General features: G+C 41.0%; 2 protein-coding genes and 1 long non-coding RNA gene across 3 annotated transcripts; all 3 read left to right on the plus strand.

Moving 5' to 3' along the window:
* Window positions 1-2,861: 2,861 nt before the first annotated feature.
* Window positions 2,862-3,773, plus strand: LOC307030599. Its single transcript, XR_013805715.1, has 3 exons — window positions 2,862-2,909; window positions 3,068-3,191; window positions 3,661-3,773. It is a non-coding gene; the product is annotated as an uncharacterized lncRNA (long non-coding RNA).
* A 201-nt stretch (window positions 3,774-3,974) lies between these two features.
* Window positions 3,975-16,971, plus strand: LOC307029622 (uncharacterized protein; the record flags this gene model as incomplete). The annotated part of the gene is made up of 7 exons (XM_079665703.1): window positions 3,975-4,020; window positions 4,116-4,133; window positions 4,293-4,525; window positions 5,069-5,247; window positions 5,335-5,425; window positions 5,936-6,053; window positions 16,967-16,971. 7 exons carry the CDS (start codon window positions 3,975-3,977, stop codon window positions 16,969-16,971), a joined length of 690 nt encoding a protein of 229 aa, XP_079521829.1.
* LOC307029086 (uncharacterized protein) lies at window positions 15,576-24,421 on the plus strand. The gene is made up of 11 exons (XM_079664694.1): window positions 15,576-16,060; window positions 16,967-17,050; window positions 17,198-17,307; window positions 20,142-20,300; window positions 21,128-21,270; window positions 21,362-21,446; window positions 21,587-21,740; window positions 22,126-22,316; window positions 22,504-22,645; window positions 23,489-23,616; window positions 23,790-24,421. Exons 2-11 carry the CDS (start codon window positions 16,984-16,986, stop codon window positions 24,099-24,101), a joined length of 1,491 nt encoding a protein of 496 aa, XP_079520820.1. The 5' UTR covers window positions 15,576-16,060; window positions 16,967-16,983; the 3' UTR covers window positions 24,102-24,421.
* Window positions 24,422-24,806: the final 385 nt, after the last annotated feature.

Here is a 24,806-nt window from a genome sequence, read left to right on the forward strand (position 1 = left end):
TAGTATATTGTATACTTTCAAGTCCTGTCAAACGTGACAGTTACACGGTATTGTTAACCCATGTTAACCAGTGGAGAAATACCCGGAAGTGCCAAGCAAAGGCTCTACCGCGCCTATTGGTCGGTTTTTATTGTCAAAATTAGATGTTTTTAATTTATTTTTTAATCCTCACACTCGATTTCGCCGATGTTCTTGTGGCCCTAGCTGGTCGACACCTCTTTCAGCAGAAACAAAGGCGTCATTCATGTATTACATCGATGTTAATTCCCTTCAAGCGTGACAGTTACACGGTATTGTTAACATGGAGAAATACCCGGAAGTGCCAAGCAAATGGTCTACCGCGCCTATTGGTCGGTTTTTATTGTCAAAATTAGATGTTTTTAATTTATTTTGTAATCGTCACACTCGATTTCATCGATTTTCTTGTGGCCCTAGCCTGTCGACACCTCTTTTAGCAGAAACAAAGGCTACGATGTTAATCCATTTGTGTTGTTGTGGAAATACCGGACGTGACGTTGTGTGATCGCTTAGCAACTGAACTCCGTGAAAAATAAACACCACTAAGGTTCAAGGGTCAAGGGTTTTTGTTATCAGATGCTAGCTACAGTGTAATTTTGGCATTTCAAATCTTAGATCCCAAGCTCCTCCAACAGTGCAACATAATATAAATAGGACATAATAAGACAATAAATAAAGATAGATAAAAAATAGTGCAAAATGCACCACTTTTGGTTCAAATGATGAAACCAGTAGATTCATTCATTTATTTATTTTTGTTGCCCCAGCTAAATCGATGTTAATCCATTTTTGTGGTTGTGGAATTACTGTACGTTACATTGTGCGGTCGCGTAGTAAGTGAATACCATGCTACCGATTACTATCCGATGACCATGAACGCACCGGACATCGGCTACAACCTCCTCTCTGTCTGACTTCGTCAAGCAGGTAATGTGCTGCACCGCATGCCTCCAATATTTTAATGTTTATTGCAAGTAAATCAGTTGTAGTTACATATCTTTTTAAAGCATGAGCTAGCTAAACACATATTAGCTTTACTTGACCGGAGATATGAGCTGTGTCCCAATTCAGCGGCCGCATCCTCCTGAGGATGCATTCGGAGACCACATACGTCACTTCCGCCAAACGAAGGCTGTCCCAATTTAAAAAAAAGACAAGACTCCTCCGAATGTGGCCCGCAAATGCAGCCTTCTTTCCCCAGATTTAGAGGATACATCTGATGTAGGCTACACTCTGCGGTGTACCATATCCCAGGATGCAACGGGTGACGGTGACGAATGAGTTTTAAAACAAATATAAGGCTTGTAACGTCCCATCAACGGCTACAACGGTTTCAGCTGGATTCGTTTTTAAATGTACTCACCCAAATAGTAAACGACATGAAAGAAAAGTAAACCTATTTAATTTGTGTATTTAAATATACGGGCAATTGGAGATGTCTTCTTTATATTACATACATAAAATAATATGAAGTGAAAATATTTCTAAACCCTGTTTGGTTTTCATATTGTTGGGATTCATTATAAAGCTAATTTATTTATTTAACTGCTTTTGTTATACAAATCTTACTGCAACAATTTTGTTTTGATAGGGAGCGAGGAGAAGACTGCGCAATTAACCAGATGCGCGGGGAGAATGAAGCCCTCTTCACGGGGGCCTGTTGCGACCTCGGGAAAATAATTTAAACATAACACCAAAATAAGTACAGCTAGATCTGACTCCATATTGAACAGTTTTGAAAACAGTTTTGAAAACAGTTTTGAAAACAGTTTGAAAACAGTTTGAAAATATTTTACCTATTGTCAGAAATTATTACCGGCACTTGTGACTGCAGCTGGTTGCTAGGTGACGGGGGCGGCAAAATGTAGGCTGGGTCCTCAGGAGGACCCAGCCTCTGAATTGGGACACAGCTAGTGTGCAGTGGTGAGTCCTACAACCCGGAAGTGAGTTAGCATTTTACAACTATTGGTTCCCTCGTCTCAGAGTCAATGGGATTTCTCCATAGGATTTTGGAAAATAGCTCGAAATAAGATCTGTGGAAAACGAACCTGCTTGATAAATGCACCTTTTGTTCAGCCGGATAATCTCCACATATCTACCCTACTTTTATCATTTTCGAATCATAAATCTAATGGCCAGAAGCAAAATGCCAACGTTATGCTATAAACGAACTACAGACCATGGATGTATAATATGAACCTTTAGAATAATTACCTTTAGAAGTACACCAAAACATAACTGCTAACAATGTAAATGCTGTGTTGGAAACAAAGTTAATGTAAGAAAATGTTGAGTTAAATACTTTTGGCACTGTATATACAAAGCTTGGAAAAATGCCTATTGTGGCTGTCATACTTGCATACAGTGGCAACTAATAGCATTGTGAAGAAATGTCATGACAACCATCGACAGACTGTTACTGCACGCTGATTGTTGTGGTCCTATTTAGGACAAAACGTTCAGAGCTGTCCTTGTTCCAGTCCGCCCCTGATTGATTAGTGCTTTAACTCGTAAATTACACCCAATGTTAAAGCTTGTTGATGATATGTGAGATTGTAAATGTTCATACATTCTAAAGTGTTCACTGTATTTTTTTCCTTCAACAGATACCAAACCAAAGCAAGATCAAACAGCACTTTTAAGAGCCTTTTTCCATTTCTTCTCTTCTCCCTCCTCAGAGCTATATTCCCTACATTTCTTCCTGTCTTCTCCCCATTTTTACCATCTTCATCTCTGTCTCTTTACCACTTTCTCTTTTGTATTTATACGCATGCAAACACACACACCTGTGTGTGTTTTGATTTCTAGTTCCTGAAACTACTGCTAAACAAGGCGAGGAATAGCTAGAAGATGCCATTTTCCTTGCCGATTTACTTTGTAAACAACTGAAGGTACATTTTTTTATTTCAATTGTATTGGTTTTGTGCACGATGTACTGATTAGGTTGATTGATTATGTGCTTGTAATTTTGTAATGCTTGTCAGTGAATAGGAATACACTGGGAATGAAAAGCAGCTTGTTGTGAAAATGCATGACTACTTTATTGAAGGAGGAAGAAGACAGGGCCAGAGCAGCATCTAACAGGAGCAGAATCCGCTGGGTTGGCAAAGATGCTCAGGGGTGTCCTCTAAAAAGGAGGAGCAGAAGTGGGGCAACCTGCCGACGTACTAAAGGTTTGTGCATGTATACAGGTATTCATGATTAACATATCATTTTTGTTTTGATTGTTCGCAACATGATTTGTACAGCATGTTTCAGCTTTGAGAGGTATTGAACAAATATCTGTTATTCCGTCGTACGTATAAAAATAGGCCATTGTAATAAATAGTTAGAGTTGGTTAGAACTCTTTTAATGCATAACATTTGCCTGCGATTGCCTCCTGTTCTCTGTAATTATTATCTGTTACCAATATATCTATTATTATTATTATTATTTTTCAGCCAGAACTGTTGCCATTGATAGTCCAGTGACTGTGGAACCAGCTGGAGCAACCTCTGCAGTACCCCCTCAGTTTTTTGGTAGGATGACATTTACTATCATTGAAAGTTAGGAAATGTGTCAACATAACATCAAACGAATAAGTGATGCAATATGAGTACGCTTTTGTGATGCTGAACATTTTCTTTTTTGTTTGTTTCCAGAAGATGAGATTCAGCAATTGCAGGAGCTTTTGGTTGATCAACCATCAACCTCTTCCTCATGGTGCCTGCGCCAAAGTGCTGCCCAATTGGAGTGGCAAAAGGCAAGGTCCCATCACTTGGACAGCTTGCTGTCTTCAACTATGTTACCGGAAAGGAGATGCTCACATTGCTCCGCTCCTGCGGTCCTTCGCTGCAGAGAATGCATGCCCCTTGAATGGTTGTGTCATGACTGTGACATTTCTAAACACAGCATACACACCCTTCATAAAAGGGAGTCCTTCAATGAAGGATATTTCAAATGTATTCCCCCAACAATGTCACTAGTCAAGACAAATGACATGTTCACTTTGAGACACCAAGGTATCTCACTTAACACAATTTAGCCCCAAGTGGTTATTTTATAACTTTCCTAATGTGCTGGTAGTTTAAGACATATTTGTAACCTCTCTTCACAGATCGTCTTCTGCCCACTGGTAGGCCTTCACACTCGTGTAACCCTGAAGGTGTTACAGAGTCTATAGGGAGGCCTGTCATTTTCGTCTGCATTAATGGTATGATTTTAAGTGTTCTTTTTGTCACCCTAATACAGGTAATGAATGCGATTGTTTTTACTAAACTGTGTTTGTTATTAGGGCGTTATAATTTGCATCTCCCCAAGAGGGTGTGCAACACATGTCATTACAAATGGACACCTGATTGGGGAGACCTCATTAGAAGCGGTTACTGGCCAGCTTCTGTGAACGGAGACACGTTATATTCCAGGGATGTCTTCAAATCTTTTGAGGACCTGAAGACTGTGGCACCAGGTTTGTCCAGACAGGCCTTTTTACAGATGCTGGAACGGAGGACACAGCATTATGGGAGGGTAAGATGACTTTCACTGAGTATTGCATAAGTAGAGGGCATTGTGAAAGGATGCATTTTATTTTGTGTAGATGAAACATGTTGATTGGAAATATGTTTATGTCAAAATAAATAAATTGAAAAGTTTACAATGTTACTGAAAGTAGTTTAACTAGTGTTACATTAGAGCTAAAAACCTAGCACTGGTAGATGTAGGACATACTGTATAAGATCAAACATATCATAATCCAACTTTTGTTCTTTACTGAAGAACACAATTTGTATGATGAAAAACATTGTGCTCTTCTGTGGGAAAAAATAGGATTATGTATTGTATTGTACTGTAGAGAAAGTAGAGTCATGGTGCATATGACAAAAGCTGAAATAATGCTCCTTCTCTTCCAGCATCTGCCAATCCTAACCTGACCTTCACTTTTCAGGATATCGTGTGTTAGGGATACTCCTAATAGCCCCCCTCTTGCCTCCAACCACTGTGAAAGTCTTCCTGTTTCCTCGTATTATTCTGACATGTGTAAGGTAACAATTTTGCTTCTCAAACTTCCAGACAGGAAAAATCCATGGAGATGTCTTCCAAAGAAGCTTTCTGGAGTATATGGCCTGCCAGTACGAGTGCCAGAAAATGACGTGCGAGGAACCCTTCTCATGCCCAGCTTCTACTCCCAAAATGTTGGCTGTGTCAGTGGATGGGAATAGGAAACAGTACCGTTTCCGACAGTCACAGAGGTACATCTTTTTTGTATGTCAATTGAATTTAAGAAGTAGCCTATCAATGATGATAATAATGAATTTAATATTTATTTTTGAATTTAGGATCGATGAACCACTTTTTAAAGGGCCGTTCATCATGGAAGACTCGGCTGTCACAGACTTTGTTGACAAAGTCAGAACAAATGTAAAATGTGTAAGCACAACATTTTTTTTCCTATCATTTTTCTAGCCCTTTACTTGTTTTTTGAGTGTAACATTAAAATGTCTTCAATTGTAGACCCCAGGAAAAGGTACATGTGGTACCATCCAGTGGTCAGCTGCTCGAGAGACAGCAAGAAGAGCCAGCAGGCGTGATGAAGAGGGGTTAGAGGTGGCTGTATGTAGACATGGAGCGCTACTGAAAGCTCTCAACATGTTCAGAGGAGAAATATTTGCCTTCCTCTTGTTCCTTCAAATGCAGTTTCAAGCTACAAACGTGCATTTTTATTGCACAGATATTGCTTGTAAATACTGGCCCTACCTCGAGAAAGTGGCAAACACAATGCCAGAACTGCGACCTTTGCTGAGCATGCAACCGTTTCTCTCGGTCATGCATGCCGAGGCCCATTCCACAAAGTGTGAGGTAAGCCCACTCTTATATTATTGTGATTTTAAGAATTTTTTTTAATTAATCTATGACATATTATATATGTGTATTTGTTAGATTGTGTGGAGTGGGAGAAATTTGGAGGGTGCTGGTTCGACGGCCGGGGAAGAAGTGGAGATGGTGAACAGCTTTCTGTCACGTTGTGCCATCACAACTAAGTACATGACAAAATCAGGTATGTCCTCTTGTCATTAGACCAACATAATTCTGTCTTGAAGTTATTATCCATCACTTACTTTACTTTATCCTTGTCTTTGATGTAGTCTGTTTCAACAGTACTAGGGTTTTTATGAGTTGATTTCCAAATACCCAAGTTATATTATCTGCTTGTCAATTTTACTTTTAAAAACAGATCGCAACGACATGTTGACTGTCCATGCAATGGGATGCAACATCCAAGAGATCTCTTGTTGGCCAAGAGATATGTCAAGGTAATTGGCCATGTAAGTATAGGCATGACAAGATTAGATTTGTAAGACTAATGTGCAAACCTGTCACAAACAAATAATTGTCCAAGCTGGTAAAGTGTTGGATACTGAGTGCTTGCTGAAGTATTATGTGAATTATTTGAAGTATTAAAGTAACGTGTTATGGCAGGAAAGTTCAATCTGGTATATTCATTTTAATGTCACCTTATATATATTCATGTGTGTTAAATTTGAAGGGACAAAGTATATTTTTCCTCCCCAATATATTGAGGTGAAGTCTTTGTGTTTGGAGAGGGATGTGAGCAGGGGACATCCATATTTGGGGATAGCTCCAAAACTCTGGAATGTTTCCCCCATAAAAGAAGAGGGTGCGTTACACATACTTATGGCAAATGTGTGTGTTTTCATTGCAGTAAATATATGTGCTGCGTGATTACTGTTCAACTATACCTCTCTTTTTATTCTTTCATGTGTGGGTACTAAATGGCTAAACTGAGACCAAATGACCTTTGACCCTGACTGACAGTGTGACTTGATAAAAGCACTATCAATGACTGACTCTGGGGCTGACCAAACTTGACTTTAAAACCTGACAGAGTGAGTGTGAATGAAATGTCTGCATGTGATCAGTGTAACAGCATGATTCTAAAACAATGACTAACCAAGCATGTTTTTAGACTAACACATTATTTTGGAGCTCCATGGGAAACACAGGTTTCCTACAATTCCACACATTTGGAAAAACGCACATGTGACCCGTTTCTAATTCCCACAGGAGTTGGCGGTTTGCAAATGTAAAACTCAAACTAAAATCTAAAGATTCTGTTTCTTTTAGGACTGCCAGCTGGAAATGAACACTTATTTTCCCTGGAGTGTTTACTGTGAAAAATGATGGATGTACTTTTGTGAATGATGTTTGGTATGTTCTTATAACCACTGGTTACCTGAAGGTTTTCTTTCCATACAGGATTTTGTTACACATGTGTACATGTGTAAAAAGGGGGAGTGTGGGATTTTTTCATTTAGGGACTGGAAGAAACCTGCCGCCCCAACTCAGATGTTCAATCTGACCATTGATTGACAGTTTTAGATTTAACCTGCTCCATATCTGGGGATAAGATACTGTTTGATTAATGTTGACATGTTTCTAATATTGATTGAGTTATAACAGGTAACACAGATGCATAATCAGTGGCCATGGGGCTACTACGAGAGAAGTCATTCCAAAAGGGAGTACCAGAGAAGTTGACCTGTGATAATGAAACCATTTTGTAATATTTCAACAGGTATTAAAGTAACTGAGGTTTGAACTGTAGAAAGAACATATTACAGTTCAGCTAAAACATAGTAATGTAATGAGATTTAATTTAGACAACATCTTGTAACTAGCCTGGTAAAGAAGTAAAAGCCATATACTTTATTGAGGTAACATTATGGGGGTACATTTAATTTAAATTCATAATAGAAAGACATTTGATGACAGTATGTTGGATTTCTGTATTCATTTTTCAGCTTGATAATATCTAAGCAGTGACAGGTAGAAGCAGTCTCACCAGGAAATCATTCACTTGGTCAGTATCATGATTTTAGTTGTTTTTAATCCATTACATGTGTGTGTTTCTTTACCAGAGACATTAGCAGTTCATATTGTATTTAGATTTTAAATAGGATCTCAAGGATTTCATTTAAAATAACACAGATGCTTGTCAGAAATTCAGAGCTATTCAAATATGGTACTTAGTTCCCCTGAAGATGTTGGGGTTTATTTTGTTGACACAGGCCAAGTATTAAGATTCTGAAGCGGCACTGGCAGATAGGAGGTCTGCAACTAATTTAGAAAACCTGTTCACAGACAGCTGTTGTTTTAAGACACCCCACCAACAGGCTCCAAGCAGCCTACCAGTGGTGGGTCAAACACCTGAGGTCCCAGAAGACCTGAGCGTAGACTAGAGGGGTGGGTATCAGATTTCTCCACACAGGTTCCTGACGCCAAAAGGGGGACCAGAGGAGCAGGAGGCCGACACAGCGGAGTTCGTCTGGCTGAAGGTCATCAGGTCTAGGTGGCTCAACCCCAGGTTCTCCGGCCTCTACAGAGTGACCCAGAGGACATCTCATGCCGTCCACCGAGGAGCAAAGGGGGACATCTGGTACTACTGGAGCCAGTGTGCGGCGAGGAAATCACCTGGAAGGACCCAGACACATCAGGACGGACCTGGCTATCGTCAACGAGGACATCCCTACAGCAGACGACTCGGAAGCTGTCATCAGCGGACTGGAGGAGAAGGACCTCGAGGACATCCCTACAGCAGACGGCTCGGAAGCTGTCATCAGCGGACTGGAGGAGAAGGACCTCGCGGACATCCCTACAGCAGACGACTCGGAAGCGGCTGTCAGCAGGCTGGGGGACATCACGAGAAAGCAGAGGAGTCTACTTCTCTCAGATCAGATTAATCAGTTCCACTTGAATTATTTGAAGTATTAAAGTAACGTGTTATGGCAGGAAAGTTCAATCTGGTATATTCATTTTAATGTCACCTTATATATATTCATGTGTGTTAAATTTGAAGGGACAAAGTATATTTTTCCTCCCCAATATATTGAGGTGAAGTCTTTGTGTTTAGAGAGGGATGTGAGCAGGGGACATCCGTATTTGGGGATAGCTCCAAAACTCTGGAATGTTTCCCTCATAAAAGAAGAGGGTGCGTTACACATGCTTAGGGCAAATGTGTGTGTTTTCATTGCAGTAAATATATGTGCTGCGTGTTTACTGTTCAACTATACCTCTGTTTTTATTCTTTCATGTGTGGGTACTAAATGGCTACAAACATTGTGGAGAAATTAGCTTAAACATGTTTTATTACTCTATATGAAATGGAAGCAGCTTTTATGACAGGGACGAGAGAGCTGGGGGAGGGAACATTCTTCTTGAGATTTTCAGGATGACAATTATCAGGGAAATCTACTTGTTTTAAATAGATGTGTGTGGTTAATGACTTTGTATTAATAATAACAGTATGTGTAAAGGAAGCTGGAAGTATACAATGTGAAACCTTTTATTTGAAGTAAAGATGTGAACAATTGCTCAAATGGCTGGAAAGGCTGCAGGACAAATTATTGTGTTCTCTATATTGGGCCCGTGTGAAGTTTGACTATTTGAAAAGCATCTCTAATACTGCTTAAGAGCATAGTTAATGTGTTCCTCGTTATTATTGATATGAAAGTAATTTACATGTATTACGTATATTTAGCCAACTATAACAACTATATCTTAAAACATACTTTTAACTTGTGTGTGGTAACCTGAGGGGGGGAAGATGGACACAGGGACAAAGGGCCATAAAGGGGATGTGTGTGTGCTGGCTGCAAGATGTGAAATAAGATAAGGAAACTTGTTGTTTAGAGCAGGTTCGTACCAGACACCAAAAGGTATCTGGTTTTCGTCAAACTGAAAGAGACTTTTTGTTTCCGGGTTTCTTCTGCTGTGTCGCGCTGATTGGGTGCGACAGGCCATGTGTTGGTCTCTCCCAATAAGATGACCTCTGGGGGAAAGCACGCACACACCTCCTCCTGTGTTTTTAGTATGAAAGCCTGTGTTTTCCTTTGGTTCGACCTCTTTTTCTTCAGGCTGACCAGAGAGTAAGACAGGAGAAAGAGCAGGAAGTACTTCCTTTGTATTTGTATTGTTACTTTGTATCATTAAAACAAGATTATTGTTTAACTTGCATTCTGGTGTTTCTTAATCCCTTCCTTTTTACGAATTTACCCAGTTTACCAAACGACACGCGGAGACGAGGTTGGTTTTAAACATCCTCCAAATCTCTAACAAAGGGTGAATAAAGAAATAGATGATAGATATAAGAGAGCTAGGTAGATAGACAGAGAGATAGGTTGAGTTTGGCTCTTAAAAGTGCCGTTGGTTTTATGATGGTGTAGATCAGTGTATGGGTTTGTGGTGTGGGTACAGGAGCTGCAGGAGAGAACAGAAAAAGTGAATTATGTAGTGAAGGATTAAGTTGAATTATTTGAAGTATTAAAGTAACTTGTTATGGCAGGAAAGTTAAATCTGGTATATTCATTTTAATGTCACCTTATATATATTCATGTGTGTTAAATTTGAAGGGACAAAGTATATTTTCCCTCCCCAATATATTGAGGTGAAGTCTTTGTGTTTAGAGAGGGATGCAAGCAGGGGACATCCTAATTTGGGGATAGCTCCAAAACTCTGTAATGTTTCCCTCATAAAAGAAGAGGGTGCGTTACACATGCTTAGGGCAAATGTATGTGTTTTCATTGCAGTAAATATATGCGCTGCATGATTACTGTTCAACTATACCTCTGTTTTTATTCTTTCATGTGCGGGTACTAAATGGCTACAAACATTGTGGAGAAATTAGCTTAAACATGTTTTATTACTCTATAGGAAATGGAAGCAGCTTTTATGACAGGGACGAGAGAGCTGGGAAGGGAAGGGAACATTCTTCTTGAGAAGGGGAGGGAACATTCTTCTTGAGATTTTCAGGATGTCAATTATCAGGGAAATCTACTTGTTTTAAATAGATGTGTGTGGTTAATTACTTTGTATTAATAATAACAGTATGTGTAAAGGAAGCTGGAAATATACAATGTGAAACCTTTTATTTGAAGTAAAGATGTGAACAATAGCTCAAACAAATGGAAGGGCTGTAGGACAAATGAGTGTGTTCTCTATATTAGGCCTGTGTGAAGTTTGACTATTTGAAAAGCATCTCTAATACTGCTTAAGAGCATAGGTAATGTGTTCCTCGTTATTATTGATATGAAAGTGATTTACATGTATTACGTATATTTAGCCAACTATAACAACTATATCTTAAAACATACTTTTAACTTGTGTGTGGTAACCTGAGGGGGGAAGATGGACTCAGGGACAAAGGGCCATAAAGGGGATGTGTGTGTGCTGGCTACAAGATGTGAAATAAGATAAGGAAACTTGTTGTTTAGAGCAGGTTCGTACCAGACACCAAAAGGTGTCTGGTCTTCGTCAAACTGAAAGAGACTTTTTGTTTCCGGGTTTCTTCTGCTGTGTCGCACTGATTGGGTGCGACAGGCCATGTGTTGGTCTCTCCCAATAAGATGACCTCTGGGGGAAAGCACGCACACTAGGGATGTGCATCTCCATCACTGAGGCCGATGCGATGCGCATCTCGATACGTTGCCACGATACGATACATTAACGATACCTTTGAAACACCAGGCGATGCGATACGATTCACCCCTGTTGCGATACAGTTCGATACGATTTGATTCAACATTATGCGATTCGGGGCGATACGATGCGATTCAACACGATGCAAAAATAATGATACTTCAATATGGTACGACAGAGGATTTTTGTTTTATTCCTTATATGCAGCAAATCATACATTAACAAAAAAGTGCTTTACATATTTGGTACTGCACATCCCATCATGCCGTTTATTTTTTTACCTTTAAAAGCTCTCCAGAGTACAATTGTATAACACCTCACAGTTAAACAATGTAAGGATGCATTGCTCATGATTAACAATGTGCAAATAACAGCTACCATAGAGCAATGCCCATACAGCTGCCAGCCTGATGTGCTTAACACTCAGAGGCTAACTCACCAGTGAGCAGAAAGCAGTGGTTTCTATCTGAACAATAAAGAAAACAAATAACCTTTCACAAACAGGTATTTCATAACTGCTTACAGTAAGGAAGACATTTAAATTATTATTGGCCGTCACAGGCTGCTGTAAACTAAACACCACTCTCTCTGACAGAACACCTCCCTGAGTGATTTAACTCATATGTCTCACTTTCAGGTTTCTCTTTTCAGCGGCAGACCCCACGTCGCCTCTTTATGTGCGTCGCTAAGTTCCTCGTACTACTTGTGTACTTTAAAGCGGCTCGGCATCGTTAACAATTTGCGAGTGATTTTTCAAGTTGACCGTCTGTAGTATATAGTGCCGCGCACATATACCATCAGGACGTTACTGATGGGGTGCGGCTGCGGAGTGATACTGTGTGTATGCAAGTCCGCATCTATGTATCATGGCTGTAGACCTGTTAAGTAATAAAGATACCTTATACAAAGGTCTACGGATACCTTATTACTCTCCATGACCTGCGGTCAACTATATAGCATAAATTACTATTACACCGTCTTTCTTGAACAATCCGAAGTGTTGCCAAACGTTTGATTTGTAGGTATTTTTCGGTGCGCTGTGTTTCTCTTTCTCCTCAACTTCCGTGTGTGTTGATAACTGAGACTCTCGTTCTCCGTAGTGGCGAAGCAAATATCAAAGATCGTCTCTGCTGAGCGTTGACAAGATGAGGGGATTTTATATGAATGAATCGTTTTTTTACCGATGCAAAGACGCTACGCAATCGATGCATCGCGAGTTCAACCCGGTTCAACCCAAACTGTAGCCGATGTGCACTCTTTCAACCGGTGCACTCGCATCTTGAACGTTTATGCCGGTGCACCGATGCGAATCGGTGAATCTTAACATCTCTAACGCACACACCTCCTCCTGTGTTTTTAGTATGAAACACTGTGCTTTGGTTCGCGCTCTTGTTTTTGACTGGCCGTTCCTGAGACCTGTCTCACACGTGGTAGAACCTGAGCCCGGAGTACTCTGCAGAGTGCTTGGTGATTCCTTTGTATTTGTATTGTTACCTTGTATCATTAAAACAAGATTATTGTTTCACTTGCATTCTGGTGTTTCTTAATCCCTTCCTTTTTACGAATTTACCCAGCTTATCAAACGACACGCGGAGACGAGGTTGGTTTTAAACATCCTCCAAATCTCCAACAGTAGTGAAACTAATTTTTTTAAATGCACATTGTGACGGTTTAACTACTTTAGACAGACTGAGTTCATTTACGTGTTTCCTGTTTCATACGCGTAACAAGCACATGGACGTGGACTATGCCCCTCCCCCCCAAACATATATTAAAATGTCGGCCAGCGTTAGTACTGTCATGTGTAAAACCAAAGCGATTAAGATAACGTATAATTCACACTTTAACACCGACGTATGTAGCCGTAATTGAGACAAATATTTTTCACACACCACTTATGAGCTGATATAAATGTAGCTAAACTAGTTTAAGCTTATGTTGAACGTGAGCTAGCTAGCTAGCCGCCCGCAAGAATAATTTCACGTTAATGTTGCTTTGCTGATTATGGCGAAAGCATTTCTCAGACTTAGAACAGTTCAGTATGTATGATGAACCATGCGAGTAAAGGCTTAAAAAAAAGCCCCAATTATTAAATCTAAGCAAAACATGTATCAGACTTTAGTGACCCAACTTACTTTGTCAGAGGATGGATCGCAATGCCGGTGGCAGCGTCTTTGGCCAATAGGTGGTGCTCTGAATGATGTAATTTCCTGTACCGATTATACATTTCCTATATTTTGACACGATAACTCTTTAATAACCTAAGTAGCCTACGGACAAAAACAAAAAAGTATATATTGCCTTATAAAATGCAGAAAAGTTTAAACATCTAACATGATAATAATAAATAAAAAATAATAATATCTTAAACCAAAATAAATAAAATGGAAAATTAACGACAACAACAATTTAACATAAATAAAACAAGGATTAAAACAAGGATAAGTTTGACTCAATGTTGTGTAAAGTACCCGTTATGGTTAAAAAAATAAATAAATTGTTTTTATTTTTGGAAAATAATACAGCTTCCAGCTTCCCGAGACACGAAAAGGAGACACGAACAATTCTTCCACTTGAAATGCGTTTAAACTGTGTCAGAGAGATGTTCATTTTAATTGGGTATTATGGGTAGTGTAGTGTCTTCGGCCATCCTAAACTCGATGATGCTCGAAATGTCCCTTATAGGCCTACGTCTGTTTCCGGTTATTTTTATTTTGAAATTCAGTTCCTGAAAGACGGCAAAAAAGCCTGAGATTATAGAATTAAACAAATAAATAAAAACAAGGATAATTGTGTGTTATTGTTGACTAAATAACAGTTTGATATTTTGAAAAGAATAACAAATTAAAAGGAAAAATGAGCCCCATTTATTTTCCTCACAGACAGCAACAAAAGTCAGAAATGATACGATTTTAAATAAAAGCAATAATCGTGGCTTGATATTGAGTAAGAACATGTTTTTATGAACCACACAGCTTCCGGTCTTCCTATAACACGTAATGCCGTGAGACTACCAACAGAAATACATTGCTTTTAAAATCGTGCTGTGCAACACGAAAAAAAAGGGGGAAATCGTGTCGGTGAACACGAATCAATAGATTAAAAATCGTGTTGGTGAACACGAAATGCAGTGAGACTGGGTTGGTAGAACACAAGCAGGCTATTTCTACTATTTCTATTGCTATTCCTTGATCAACAGATTGTATTATTCTCCAATGCAATAACAGTACTGAAATGAAGGCAATAAGGGCATTAATGGGAGCCCTTTTCTTAAGTAACTAATGTGTTACTGTGAACAGTAACGCAACTTTTGGGTGTAAGTAATCAGTAAAGTAACTGAGTTACTTTTGAAATAAAGTAACTAGTAGGCTAATGGTAACTAGTTACTGGTTTTCAGTAACTAGCACAACACTGCTGACGATACATTTTAAGAGGCAATTTGTTGAGTCACTGCCGCTAAATACCGGTAGCATCAAGCTAGCAAATCCTGCATTAGCCTCACATCAACAGGTGTAGAACATCCAATTATCCTGAGCTAATTTACTTAATAAACCAACTGACATCTCCTGTCTTTCTTTTCACCCAACTCATTATACTATTCTTCCGCTGTCGTTTCATTGTTGTTTTCTGTCAAATTCAATACTGTAGTTCAAAGGTACCTGCTCACCACCTGCGAGCTATGTAGCTATGTAGCTATGTATGTGTCCTTCTCCTCCGTGACGATAACGGCTTGAGGTTAACAAATAATAATAAACTAATTTGAAACTGGGGGGGGACACAAACGGGCAGACAGCAGAGCTCGGGTCAATAACGCAAATTTGTTAAACTTTTTTACACTTTGTTGTTCTCCTCCTTTCCCCCGCTCTTGTCTCTGATTGTGTATGTGTGTGTGTGTGTGTGTGTGTGTGTGTGTGTGTGTGTGTGTGTGTGTGTGTGTGTCAGAGTCCTGCACGGGTCTGATTTTCAAGACCCGAACCCGCCCCGCTACCCGCACATATTACCAATTAGTTCCACAACCCGACCCGACCCGTCGGCACAGGATCCCCAACCCAACCCGAACCCGCATTTATATATGAGCAGTGAAAACGTGCAATTATTAACACACGCAGTTGCATATTTGTCTCAAAAAGCGTGGGATGTTGGTTATTTTCTCCATCTAGGAGGACACCAAAAGCCTCCAAGACGTTGGATTTCGCTCTTGAGGAAGTGTTGGAAAATGCTGTATTCTCCGCCGGAGAGCTTCACCTCAGCCATTCAGAATGTACACTCTTAAAAATGTTGGGTTATTTTGTCAACCCAACCACTAGGTTGAACCTGTTGGTTAATTTAATTGGGTTATTATTATGGAAATGATTCTGAGAACCCAATTCGCTGGGTTATTTCTGTTGGGTATGGGGTTATTAGCTGTTGGGTTGCAATTTCTATGAAGTTGTGTTGGTTTGTTTTGGAATACCCAACACATTGGGTCGCGAAATTAGGTCACCTCCCACTACTCTCCGTCTCTCTCCAACACGACATTGATGGAAGGACGGTCACACTAAAGTGTAGAGGAGACTCAATTAAAGCAAGGTTTGTTACATACATTACTTATACATTGTTTTACCATGTAGTTGACTTGATATTATTATATAAAGCGTCATACTGTTGTTAAGATGTAAGTTCGTGAAGCACTGTTGTGTACATTTCATCAAAGTAGCAAGCTAATACGTTAGCTGGCTAGCTATGTAGCAAACACACTATGTTGTTGTTACTCGAAATGACTCGAGAAATGCGTCATGTATTGCAGCTAGGAGGACAACGTTAGTTATCTCGTCAATTTGGCTTTTAATGCAATATCACACAAGTGAGTGTTATGGAGGGAAAAGCGCGGTAGTGAATCAGCTAGCCTCTGCATGCTAGCAGGCCTCAGCTAGCTAGCTCACCAGGCTTTACACAGCACTGGGCATACTTGTAGCCTCCCGATTTTCTTGGTAGACTCCCGATTTCCTCCCGGGGTCATATTTCTCCCACATTTCTCCCGATTTCTGACAAAATCAGATTTACTCAGTACTGCTTCCACTCGGACTTTAATACAGCTACACCATTGTTTGGCTTCCATGGTAGCGTGTCTTTTTAGCGCGCGCAACTGAAAGTGAGAGGGTGAGTAAGATATATCACAGAAAACAGAACAAGAATCGACAACATACCCTCTGCTCACCCCTTGCCTGTATTTAATACAGGTCCAGCCCACACATAGCTCCATCAAGGATGGTGCTACAGGCCGCAAGGCAGTGCACTTACAACTACAATAAGCATGGTGCGGCGGAAAGCTAACTTAAGTCTCATACAGTTTAACCGCCGACTGAAACTTTGGTAACGGTAACGTTAGGCCTAACCATTATGTTAAAACAGTGAAAAGACGTTTGGACTACTGAATCTTATTTCATGTTATTGTATGTTTTTTCTTAATGGACTCTTTTTGTGTTGATGTTTCAGGTTGATACGAACAATCAATGGATGACTTTGTGACTACTAAATTGACCGAGTGCCCGCTTCCAGGGGTGATTGAAAGGTTCAGAGGTAAGCTAATTTATAAGTCACCTCCATGATTTCATTTTATGGGTACTGTGTTATGGTTCAGCCCCTGTCATAATTATGTGCATGCTATATGCTCTGTGCATAGGAAATGAATGGGACTGTAGTAATATTTTGTGTTCTGTCTTTCAGATGAGGCTATTGATGAAGAAAGCTTTGAGTACCTGGATCTTCACACCCTCACCACCTTGATCCCCAGAATAGGCGAGAGGCTAAAATTCATTAAGAAACATAATGAATTTGTAAGTAATGCGGTTGCATACACTGTCACCATGTTCTAAATTAAAATTCAGACGGACGGACTGACAGACAGACGTTACCCTTCACTGCTTGCCCTTTTAGTTCAGAATTCAGATGAATCATGGGATACGTTTGCTTTAGATGTAAAACTCGAATTCCTGGGGATGTGAGAAGTCTTTTTATCCATTTACGTGCAGTACATCATGTTAATTATGCTGCAAACTATTTCCAGTGTTGTGAAATTGGCTGCGGTAGAACATTTAACTACATGCGATCTTTCCGAAGACACTTACAGCAGCATGACAATGTTGAGGAGGTGCTTGGTGTACCCGCTCAAGATCCAGTCCAGCCTGAGTTCCTTAATGCTGAAGGCCAGCCAGCAGAGGAAGTTGAGGAGTGGGATGAGATTGAGCCAGAGGGCATTACTGATCGGGTAGCACATTTTTTAGCTAATCTGAGGTCTGTGCCTTCGCAAACATTGTCCGGCATTCATTTTTTTGTTGAGCAGACCTCTAGTTTAATCTCTGACATTGTGTGTAGACTGCAATCAAGGACCTTGGCAGTTTTCAGTAGTTTGGGACATAATCAAATCCCAGAGGTAGACCAACTAATGGTGGAGTTCCAAGACTGTGCTGAGCCCTTCCGAGATCTAGACACTGAGTATAAACAGAAGCAGTATTTTGTCAAATCAGGAGGCTTCATTGAACCAGTCGAGGAAACTTTCCGTCATGACGAGGTTTCCTACGTCCAGAAAAGGGACTCTGCCACCGGCACTGTGAAACAAGTCGCGGTTCCTGACACGTTTCAAGGTGTTCCACTTACACGCCTTCTAGGACAGGTCCTTGAAATGCCTGGCATCCTACAGGCAATGCTTGATTGGCAGCAAAGAGATGGTGGAGTCCTTCAGGATGTCTTTGATGGGGAGTTTTGCAAAACACACCCACTGTTCCTGAAAGAGACTTCCATTCCACTTATTTTGTACAATGATGACTGTGAAACGGTCAACCCTCTAGGATCAAAGACTGGAACACACAAGCTAGGCTTCATTTACCTTCTGATCAAGAGCTTGTCGCCAGATCTGCTCTCAAGTTTACGGTCGCACTTCCTGTGTGCAGTATACAAATCAGATGATGCAAAAACATATGGTCTTGATGATGTCCTGCTGCAGAGCTGCAGTTTCTAGAGAAAGAAGGCATCCCCGTTGACACCCCTACTTTTCAAGGCGTTGTTAAGTTCTCGCTTGTCCAAGTAGTGGGGGACAACTTAGGCTTAAATGCCATCCTCGGTTATACCGAAAGTTTCTCTGCTAACCATATGTGCCGCTGGTGTAGAGTGCATAAACGTGTCTCGGAGCAGCAGACATTGGAAGATCCAGCACAGCTGCGTAATATACACACCCATCAGGCAGATCTGGAACTCGCAAGCCTTTCAGAGACAGGGTTGAAGAGAGACAGCAAGCTCAACAACCTCTCTTTTTATCATGTAACTGACAATGTGGCACCAGACATTATGCATGACATTTTAGAAGGAGTAGGCCCCCTTGAGGTCAAGCTCATCTTGAATACTCTGATTGAGCAAAAACTTGTCACACTTGACCAAATCAACTTCAGACTCACAAGCTTCGATTACGGCTTTTGTGACAAGGCTAACAAGCCCTCTCTGATTAGCAAGAATGATCTTAGCAGACCGAAAGGGGCCATGCGACAGTCAGCAGCTCAAACGTGGTGCCTTATTAGGCTACTGCCCACCATGATTGGGGACCTGATCCCCGAGGGAAATGAGGAGTGGGAACTCCTCCTACTCTTACTACTGTGCATGGAGTTCATCTTCTCTCCCTCTATTACCATCGCTGCAACACTGTTTTTGACCAAGATCATTGAGGAGCATCACTCCCTCTTCCTTGAACTTTTTCCTCAATTACATTTGCGTCCAAAGCACCACTTCATGGTTCACTACCCACGAGCAATCAGAAAAATGGGACCCTTGATGCACTTTTGGGCAATGCGGTTTGAAGCAAAACACAACTTCTTCAAACGTGTCAGTCACATCACATGCAATTTCCGCAATATTTGCAAGACAATGGCGTATCGGCATCAGATGCACCTATGTTATAATTTTCTATCTGGCACCGTGTTGACTCACACTACGGAGGTCGGCCCAGGGTCCACCACCTTTCTGTCCTTCATAGACGGATTTAAAGAAATCCAAAAGGATCTAACAGATTTTCCTGTTTTCAGTGAGGTTTTGGAGCCAGCCTGGGTGACCTTCAAGGGCACTAAATACAGACCAGGCATGACAGTATTCCTCTCCTACGACCTATATGGTGAACCCCAGTTTGGGCTTATAAAATCCATAATACTTCTTGGTCAAATGACAAACACACCAACAACTAAGTTTGTTATACAGAAGTGGGGAACAAACGGTTTTGAACGGCACTTTCATGCATATAGTGTGACCCAGACTCAAACTTTGGCAGCTGTTGATCCAAGTAAACTACTTGATCATCATTCATTACATGCTGTGAAATCATACAGAGAACATGATGACTGTTTATACATCTCCCTTCGCTATAGAGTATTTTAGAATAAATCAGCTGACAGGGTGGTGGGGGGGGGGGGCATTAGAGTTTTAGATTAGTACAAGTTGGGGTTGATGGAGGGTGAAAAATATTAAGTAGAGCTAGGGTAGGGGGGTGAAGAGTTTCAGTGGAGACTAGTTGTGGGGGGCTGCTTTAAAGTTTACACGGCTCACTATCTGTTCAACTGAGTTTAAGAGTTAAACAAGCTTCAATAGAGGTTTAAAGCTTCAGAGTGCTGTAAATAATCGCCCTGCACAGGTTGGCCACAATGTGTGCCCACCAGCCACACTCCCAACACCAGATTTGCCAGCTGCCACAGTTGCAAACGCAAACCCAGAGATGGCTGCACTTCCAAACCCAGACCCAGAGAGGCCTGATGCAGCAATGATGCCTATTCTGCAGATGGTTCCAGTATTTGTAAGTCATTGTCTCCCACATTTCATAAAACCTACACGTGGGAATATTTGTTAGCTCTATTCTACTTGTTTTGTTATTGATGAATCGGTTGGTCTTAGCAAGTCCCCAAAAATCATCTTTATGACATGACACTGCATGAGACACATTGTTTTCATTATGATTAGAGGGATCACCAAGGTGACACCCAATCACATGTAGCCTTACATTATTATAATATATTATCCTGAATTGCAATTTTGACAGAGAGAAAAAGCATTTTTGCTAACAGAAGCCGATCTGAGCCCGGCCAACGCCTTGCTAGTATATGGGGTATAGTCACACCTCATCCAGGGCGTAACGTTTTCAGGCTTCTGAATTCAGGTGCGGGAATATTCTGGCCCAGGCTATTCAGTTGATTCAGGGCCCTTTTCCTATCATGTGCACAGTAACGGAGGCACCCATAGAGGCCTAGACTTTAAGATTAGGGACCCCAAAGACCTATGGCTGGCCCTGGTCACTCGATTATTTAATTGATACTTGATGCTATCCCCCCCCGTCCCCGCCGTCAGCCTCTAAAAGGTTTCTTGCATAGGATCTTTTCCCCACTAAGCCCTCTCGCTTGTGATGTGCCCCAACACTAATTACAGAAATGTTATTATTACCTCCTCTCTCGGTTGTGATATACCCCATAGATTAGCAAGGCTTGCCTGGCTCAGACCCTCTCGCGTGAATCTCAGGTTTGCAGCAGCACAGCTTATCAATCACATCATCCAATAGTGTTTGCCAGGAAACCTTTCTGTGAGCTTCCCCCAGGAAGTTTATTTGCCTTTTTGTCTGTATTCTTTCAGGATATCCGTGCTGTTCTTTCTGCCGTGCCTAACGGCTGGTCCATAGTGGAGAGCCTGGACACAGACCAACTGATCACAGGAAAGGAAAGAAAGGCCATGGTGCGGATTTTGGTGTCTCACCCCATTGAAACATGTGGAGAAACGTGAGTAAAAATGTACAGGAGGATTTCAGAGAGGAGAGTGTTTTTACAGTATTGTCTAATGATTGTATCTGTACGTGTTGGCCATTTTCAGACCTACCGCGGTGATGAAAACTTCCCTGGCTTCCGCTTTGATTCATGCATTCCCCTGCTTAAACGATGACAGTGTCAGTGGTTTTGTGAGTACTTTTTGTGAAGTAAAACTAAATACTATCTAAAACAATATTGACTTTTTTTTAAATTGAATATATATGCACAGGGTCAAGTAGACATTTTAGGCTCATGGTCTTATATGGGGATTATTTTAATATCTTGTCAGGGAACATGGTATGCCCAGGGGCGATCCCACCACCCAGCAACCGGCTTCCTAGAAGAAAGACTCCGCAATATCAGGAAGCAGTTGAGGAGGAGCTTGCGTGGGCTCAGGCCACAGAGGGAACAAGAGACTGTGCCCAGCAGGATAGTCATACCAGGTAATGCAATGTCTGTCCCAGATTTGCCTCTTGGTTTAGAGTGGTATTTGTAATCTTGACAGACAGCTCTGCAACAAAGTATTCTCTAGGCGTCACATTTGTTACACAGCCTGAAAGAATTCTGCTCTGGCTTTAGAGCTGTTATTCCATTAATTGTGTTTTTCTGTGAAACTGCCTACATTGCTGCATCAATGTTGTCTCAGAGGATTTCGCTACTTTTATATACCAGGAAGTTGGCACACGTATGCATCACTTCAAACCTATGGAACCCTGTCATATCAGTGACATAAGAAAATAGTGTATAGCACATTGAGAGATCACCGGGGTCGCATGGCCTGATGTAATATTTATATTTGACAACAGTGTGATCTTTTGTATTTTACAGCAGCCACCATATCCGAAGAGCGAGCTGTGCAGTTTGCAGAATGGTTGAAGAATAACTCACAGCCCCTCGCCCAGGTGGAGGCATATATGCGCGACAGCTGCCAGTACAGGGCAGGATGGATACGGGCCGACCACTCGAAGTCCATTCCCGAAGTCCTGGCCATGTTCCCTCGTCTTACAACTCCAGGCATGGTATGTCAAAACTCAATGTGTCAATATGTATTAAGGTAATTTGTCAATATCTTTATTTGTCCTGTATTTAAAACTTCATCACTTTATGGTCAGGAAAATGTACTTTTTTATTATGCACTAGGAATATATGAGTGTATTGTCATATTCTCTAAATGACCATGTTTCTCAATTTGTCTCCATCTTTTAGATTGCACAAGATTTTTCGATCCTCTTCGCAGAGCCTGCACCTAAACTCTTCGAAACGTGGGTTCCTCTCTACGCTGACAAGATTATTCGTCTGGCGAAATGTGAAGGGAAACTTGCATTGCCAGAGGAACAGATCAATCTGGGTAAGATAGTTATTTTATAACAAACTTAGCAAATGTAAAGAATACCTTACTAATAATAATAAGGAGTTTTTTTTTATATCATGCTTTTCTGGATACTCAAATGCACTTTACATAAGAACTTAACAAAACACTCAAACAAGAAAGTCAAGTAAGCAAACAAACTGCAAAAGGAAAACACATTGGGAGAAGAGAGAGGGTGATGGCAGAGGAGGATTGTCAGATGTAGGTTATCTTGATGGGATTTGAGTTGACTTTTGCATGAGAGGAGTCAGAGTTATGGCTGGTGATGGTGAAGGCTTTGTCCCCCAGGGTGTGGTACTTGCTTGGTGATAGGGGTGAGTGGGTTGGCGTCGGCAGAGGTGGCGAGTGAGGCAGTCAGGTATAAGGTTGTTCAGGGCTTTGTAGGTGATGAGGGTAATTTTGAAGTTGATGCGTTGCTGTTCGGGTAACCAGTTGACAGAGCATTGGAGTGATGTGTTCTCTGGAGTGGGAGTGAGTGAGCAACTGGGCGGCTGAGTTCTGAACATAATGTATTTTTTGGAGAACAATAAAGCCGTTGGCGTGCCTGGGGTGACACGGTGCAACACCAATAGAGGGGGACACCAAAAGGGGAGGGGGGATCCGTCCCCCTCCATCAGAAAATGGCAGATCTGTCGCATTATGAGTATGCTCACAGCATAAGTGTTTCGGTGGCTGAGGAGGACAGGGTGGGGCAGAGGCCATTTTACTGAGGTGGAAAAATGTTTTGGCGATTTGATTGATGTGTAACTTTATATTATTGTATTATACTGTATTATACGGCAATTCGAGTCTATATTGCCACCCATAATTGTCCTCCTACAGGTGCCAGGGGAGAAGTAGCCCTGATGCTGCTGCCTGTCATGCTCCCTCCGCCTATTTATAAACAGGGCAGAAAATTGGTCCGCGTCAGTGTGGAAGAATCAAAGAGATTCTTCATTGATGTTAAGCCTGTAAGTAATTTACCTTTGAACAGAAACTCAAATATAAATTCATAGTGAAATGACTCCAATTATTATTTTACACTGTTGGAAAGCCTAATTCCTCTTTACAACGAGGTGCAACTTGTAAAGATTGTATTCGTGAATAGAAATACTTATCTTTTTTCTTTTCTTTCTCATCATAGGTCGGAACTAACATGGTGGAGTATTTGGAGGAAGCCAAATCGTTCAGGTCGTGCCCGTTCGTGCTGCTGCTGCTTAACGATGGGATGCTGTGCTCTCAAGCCTTTGTTGTCATCTCAGGCACGGCTATTGAGACCGAGACGGCTCTCGCAGCGGTGGATACATGTTTTAAGACTTTTTATGTCTTTGACATCCATTATCCAAGCCAGTGTTTGCCTACTTGGCAATTTCTCCAGGATGTGGTGTATGAACTCCAAGGAACTGTTTCCCCAGCAGTGAAGTTCCTGAAAACCCAACTACATGCATGCAAATAGACTGGCCTGCAACCCCCCCACCCATCTCTTCCTTTCTCTCGCCTCTCCCTCTGTTGTGTAATTTTATGGGAATTGTTATGTCAGTGTGTTTTGGAGCTGTTAAACGAGAAATGTTGTGGAAATTGTATATTTGTATGTGTTATTCTGTGATATTCTGATTAGAATTTTAATAAATCATTATTATTACATTGGTTTGAGAATATATTTGATCAAGAAAACAACCTAAGGATGTGAGGTGAAAACAACCGAAGGATGTGAAGTGAGAAAATGCCAACAAGATGTATCACACAATTGTGATAATGGGATAATTTTGACTATCAGTTGTGCCAATGAAATGTCAATTATAAAAGGGAACAACCCATTATAGATAGTAATAATTCATAATAATTCATAATAATTCATAATTATACATTAACAACTAAACCCAGCAGTGTAGTCAATGTGAACCCAACAAATTGGGTTGGTCATATAACCCAATTTGTAGAGTAAAATTAACCCAACAAATTGGGTTATATGACCAACCCAATTTGTTGGGTTAAATTAACCCAGCGTGTGTGATAGTTAACCAGCGCTGGGTTGAGAAACTACCCAGATTGGGTTTTTTTTAACCCACCATTTTTAAGAGTGTACAGCGCTCAGAAGCAGATTGATGCGCTGCAGAGGTTATGATTATGCACGGTCCCGCGGGGGAGAGGTCTGAGGATT

Source organism: Notothenia rossii (genome assembly GCF_949606895.1).
Source record: "Notothenia rossii genome assembly, chromosome: 2".
Taxonomy (NCBI): domain Eukaryota; kingdom Metazoa; phylum Chordata; class Actinopteri; order Perciformes; family Nototheniidae; genus Notothenia; species Notothenia rossii.

What these genes read in the sequence shown, in the direction of transcription:
- LOC307029086 (XM_079664694.1), top strand. Translation starts at nt 16,984, where the DNA reads ATGGATGACTTTGTGACTACTAAATTGACCGAGTGCCCGCTTCCAGGG. An exon ending in GGTGATTGAAAGGTTCAGAG is followed by an intron (nt 17,051 to 17,197) that starts GTAAGCTAATTT and finishes TCTGTCTTTCAG; the next exon opens with ATGAGGCTATTGATGAAGAA. An exon ending in TGCAGATGGTTCCAGTATTT is followed by an intron (nt 20,301 to 21,127) that starts GTAAGTCATTGT and finishes GTATTCTTTCAG; the next exon opens with GATATCCGTGCTGTTCTTTC.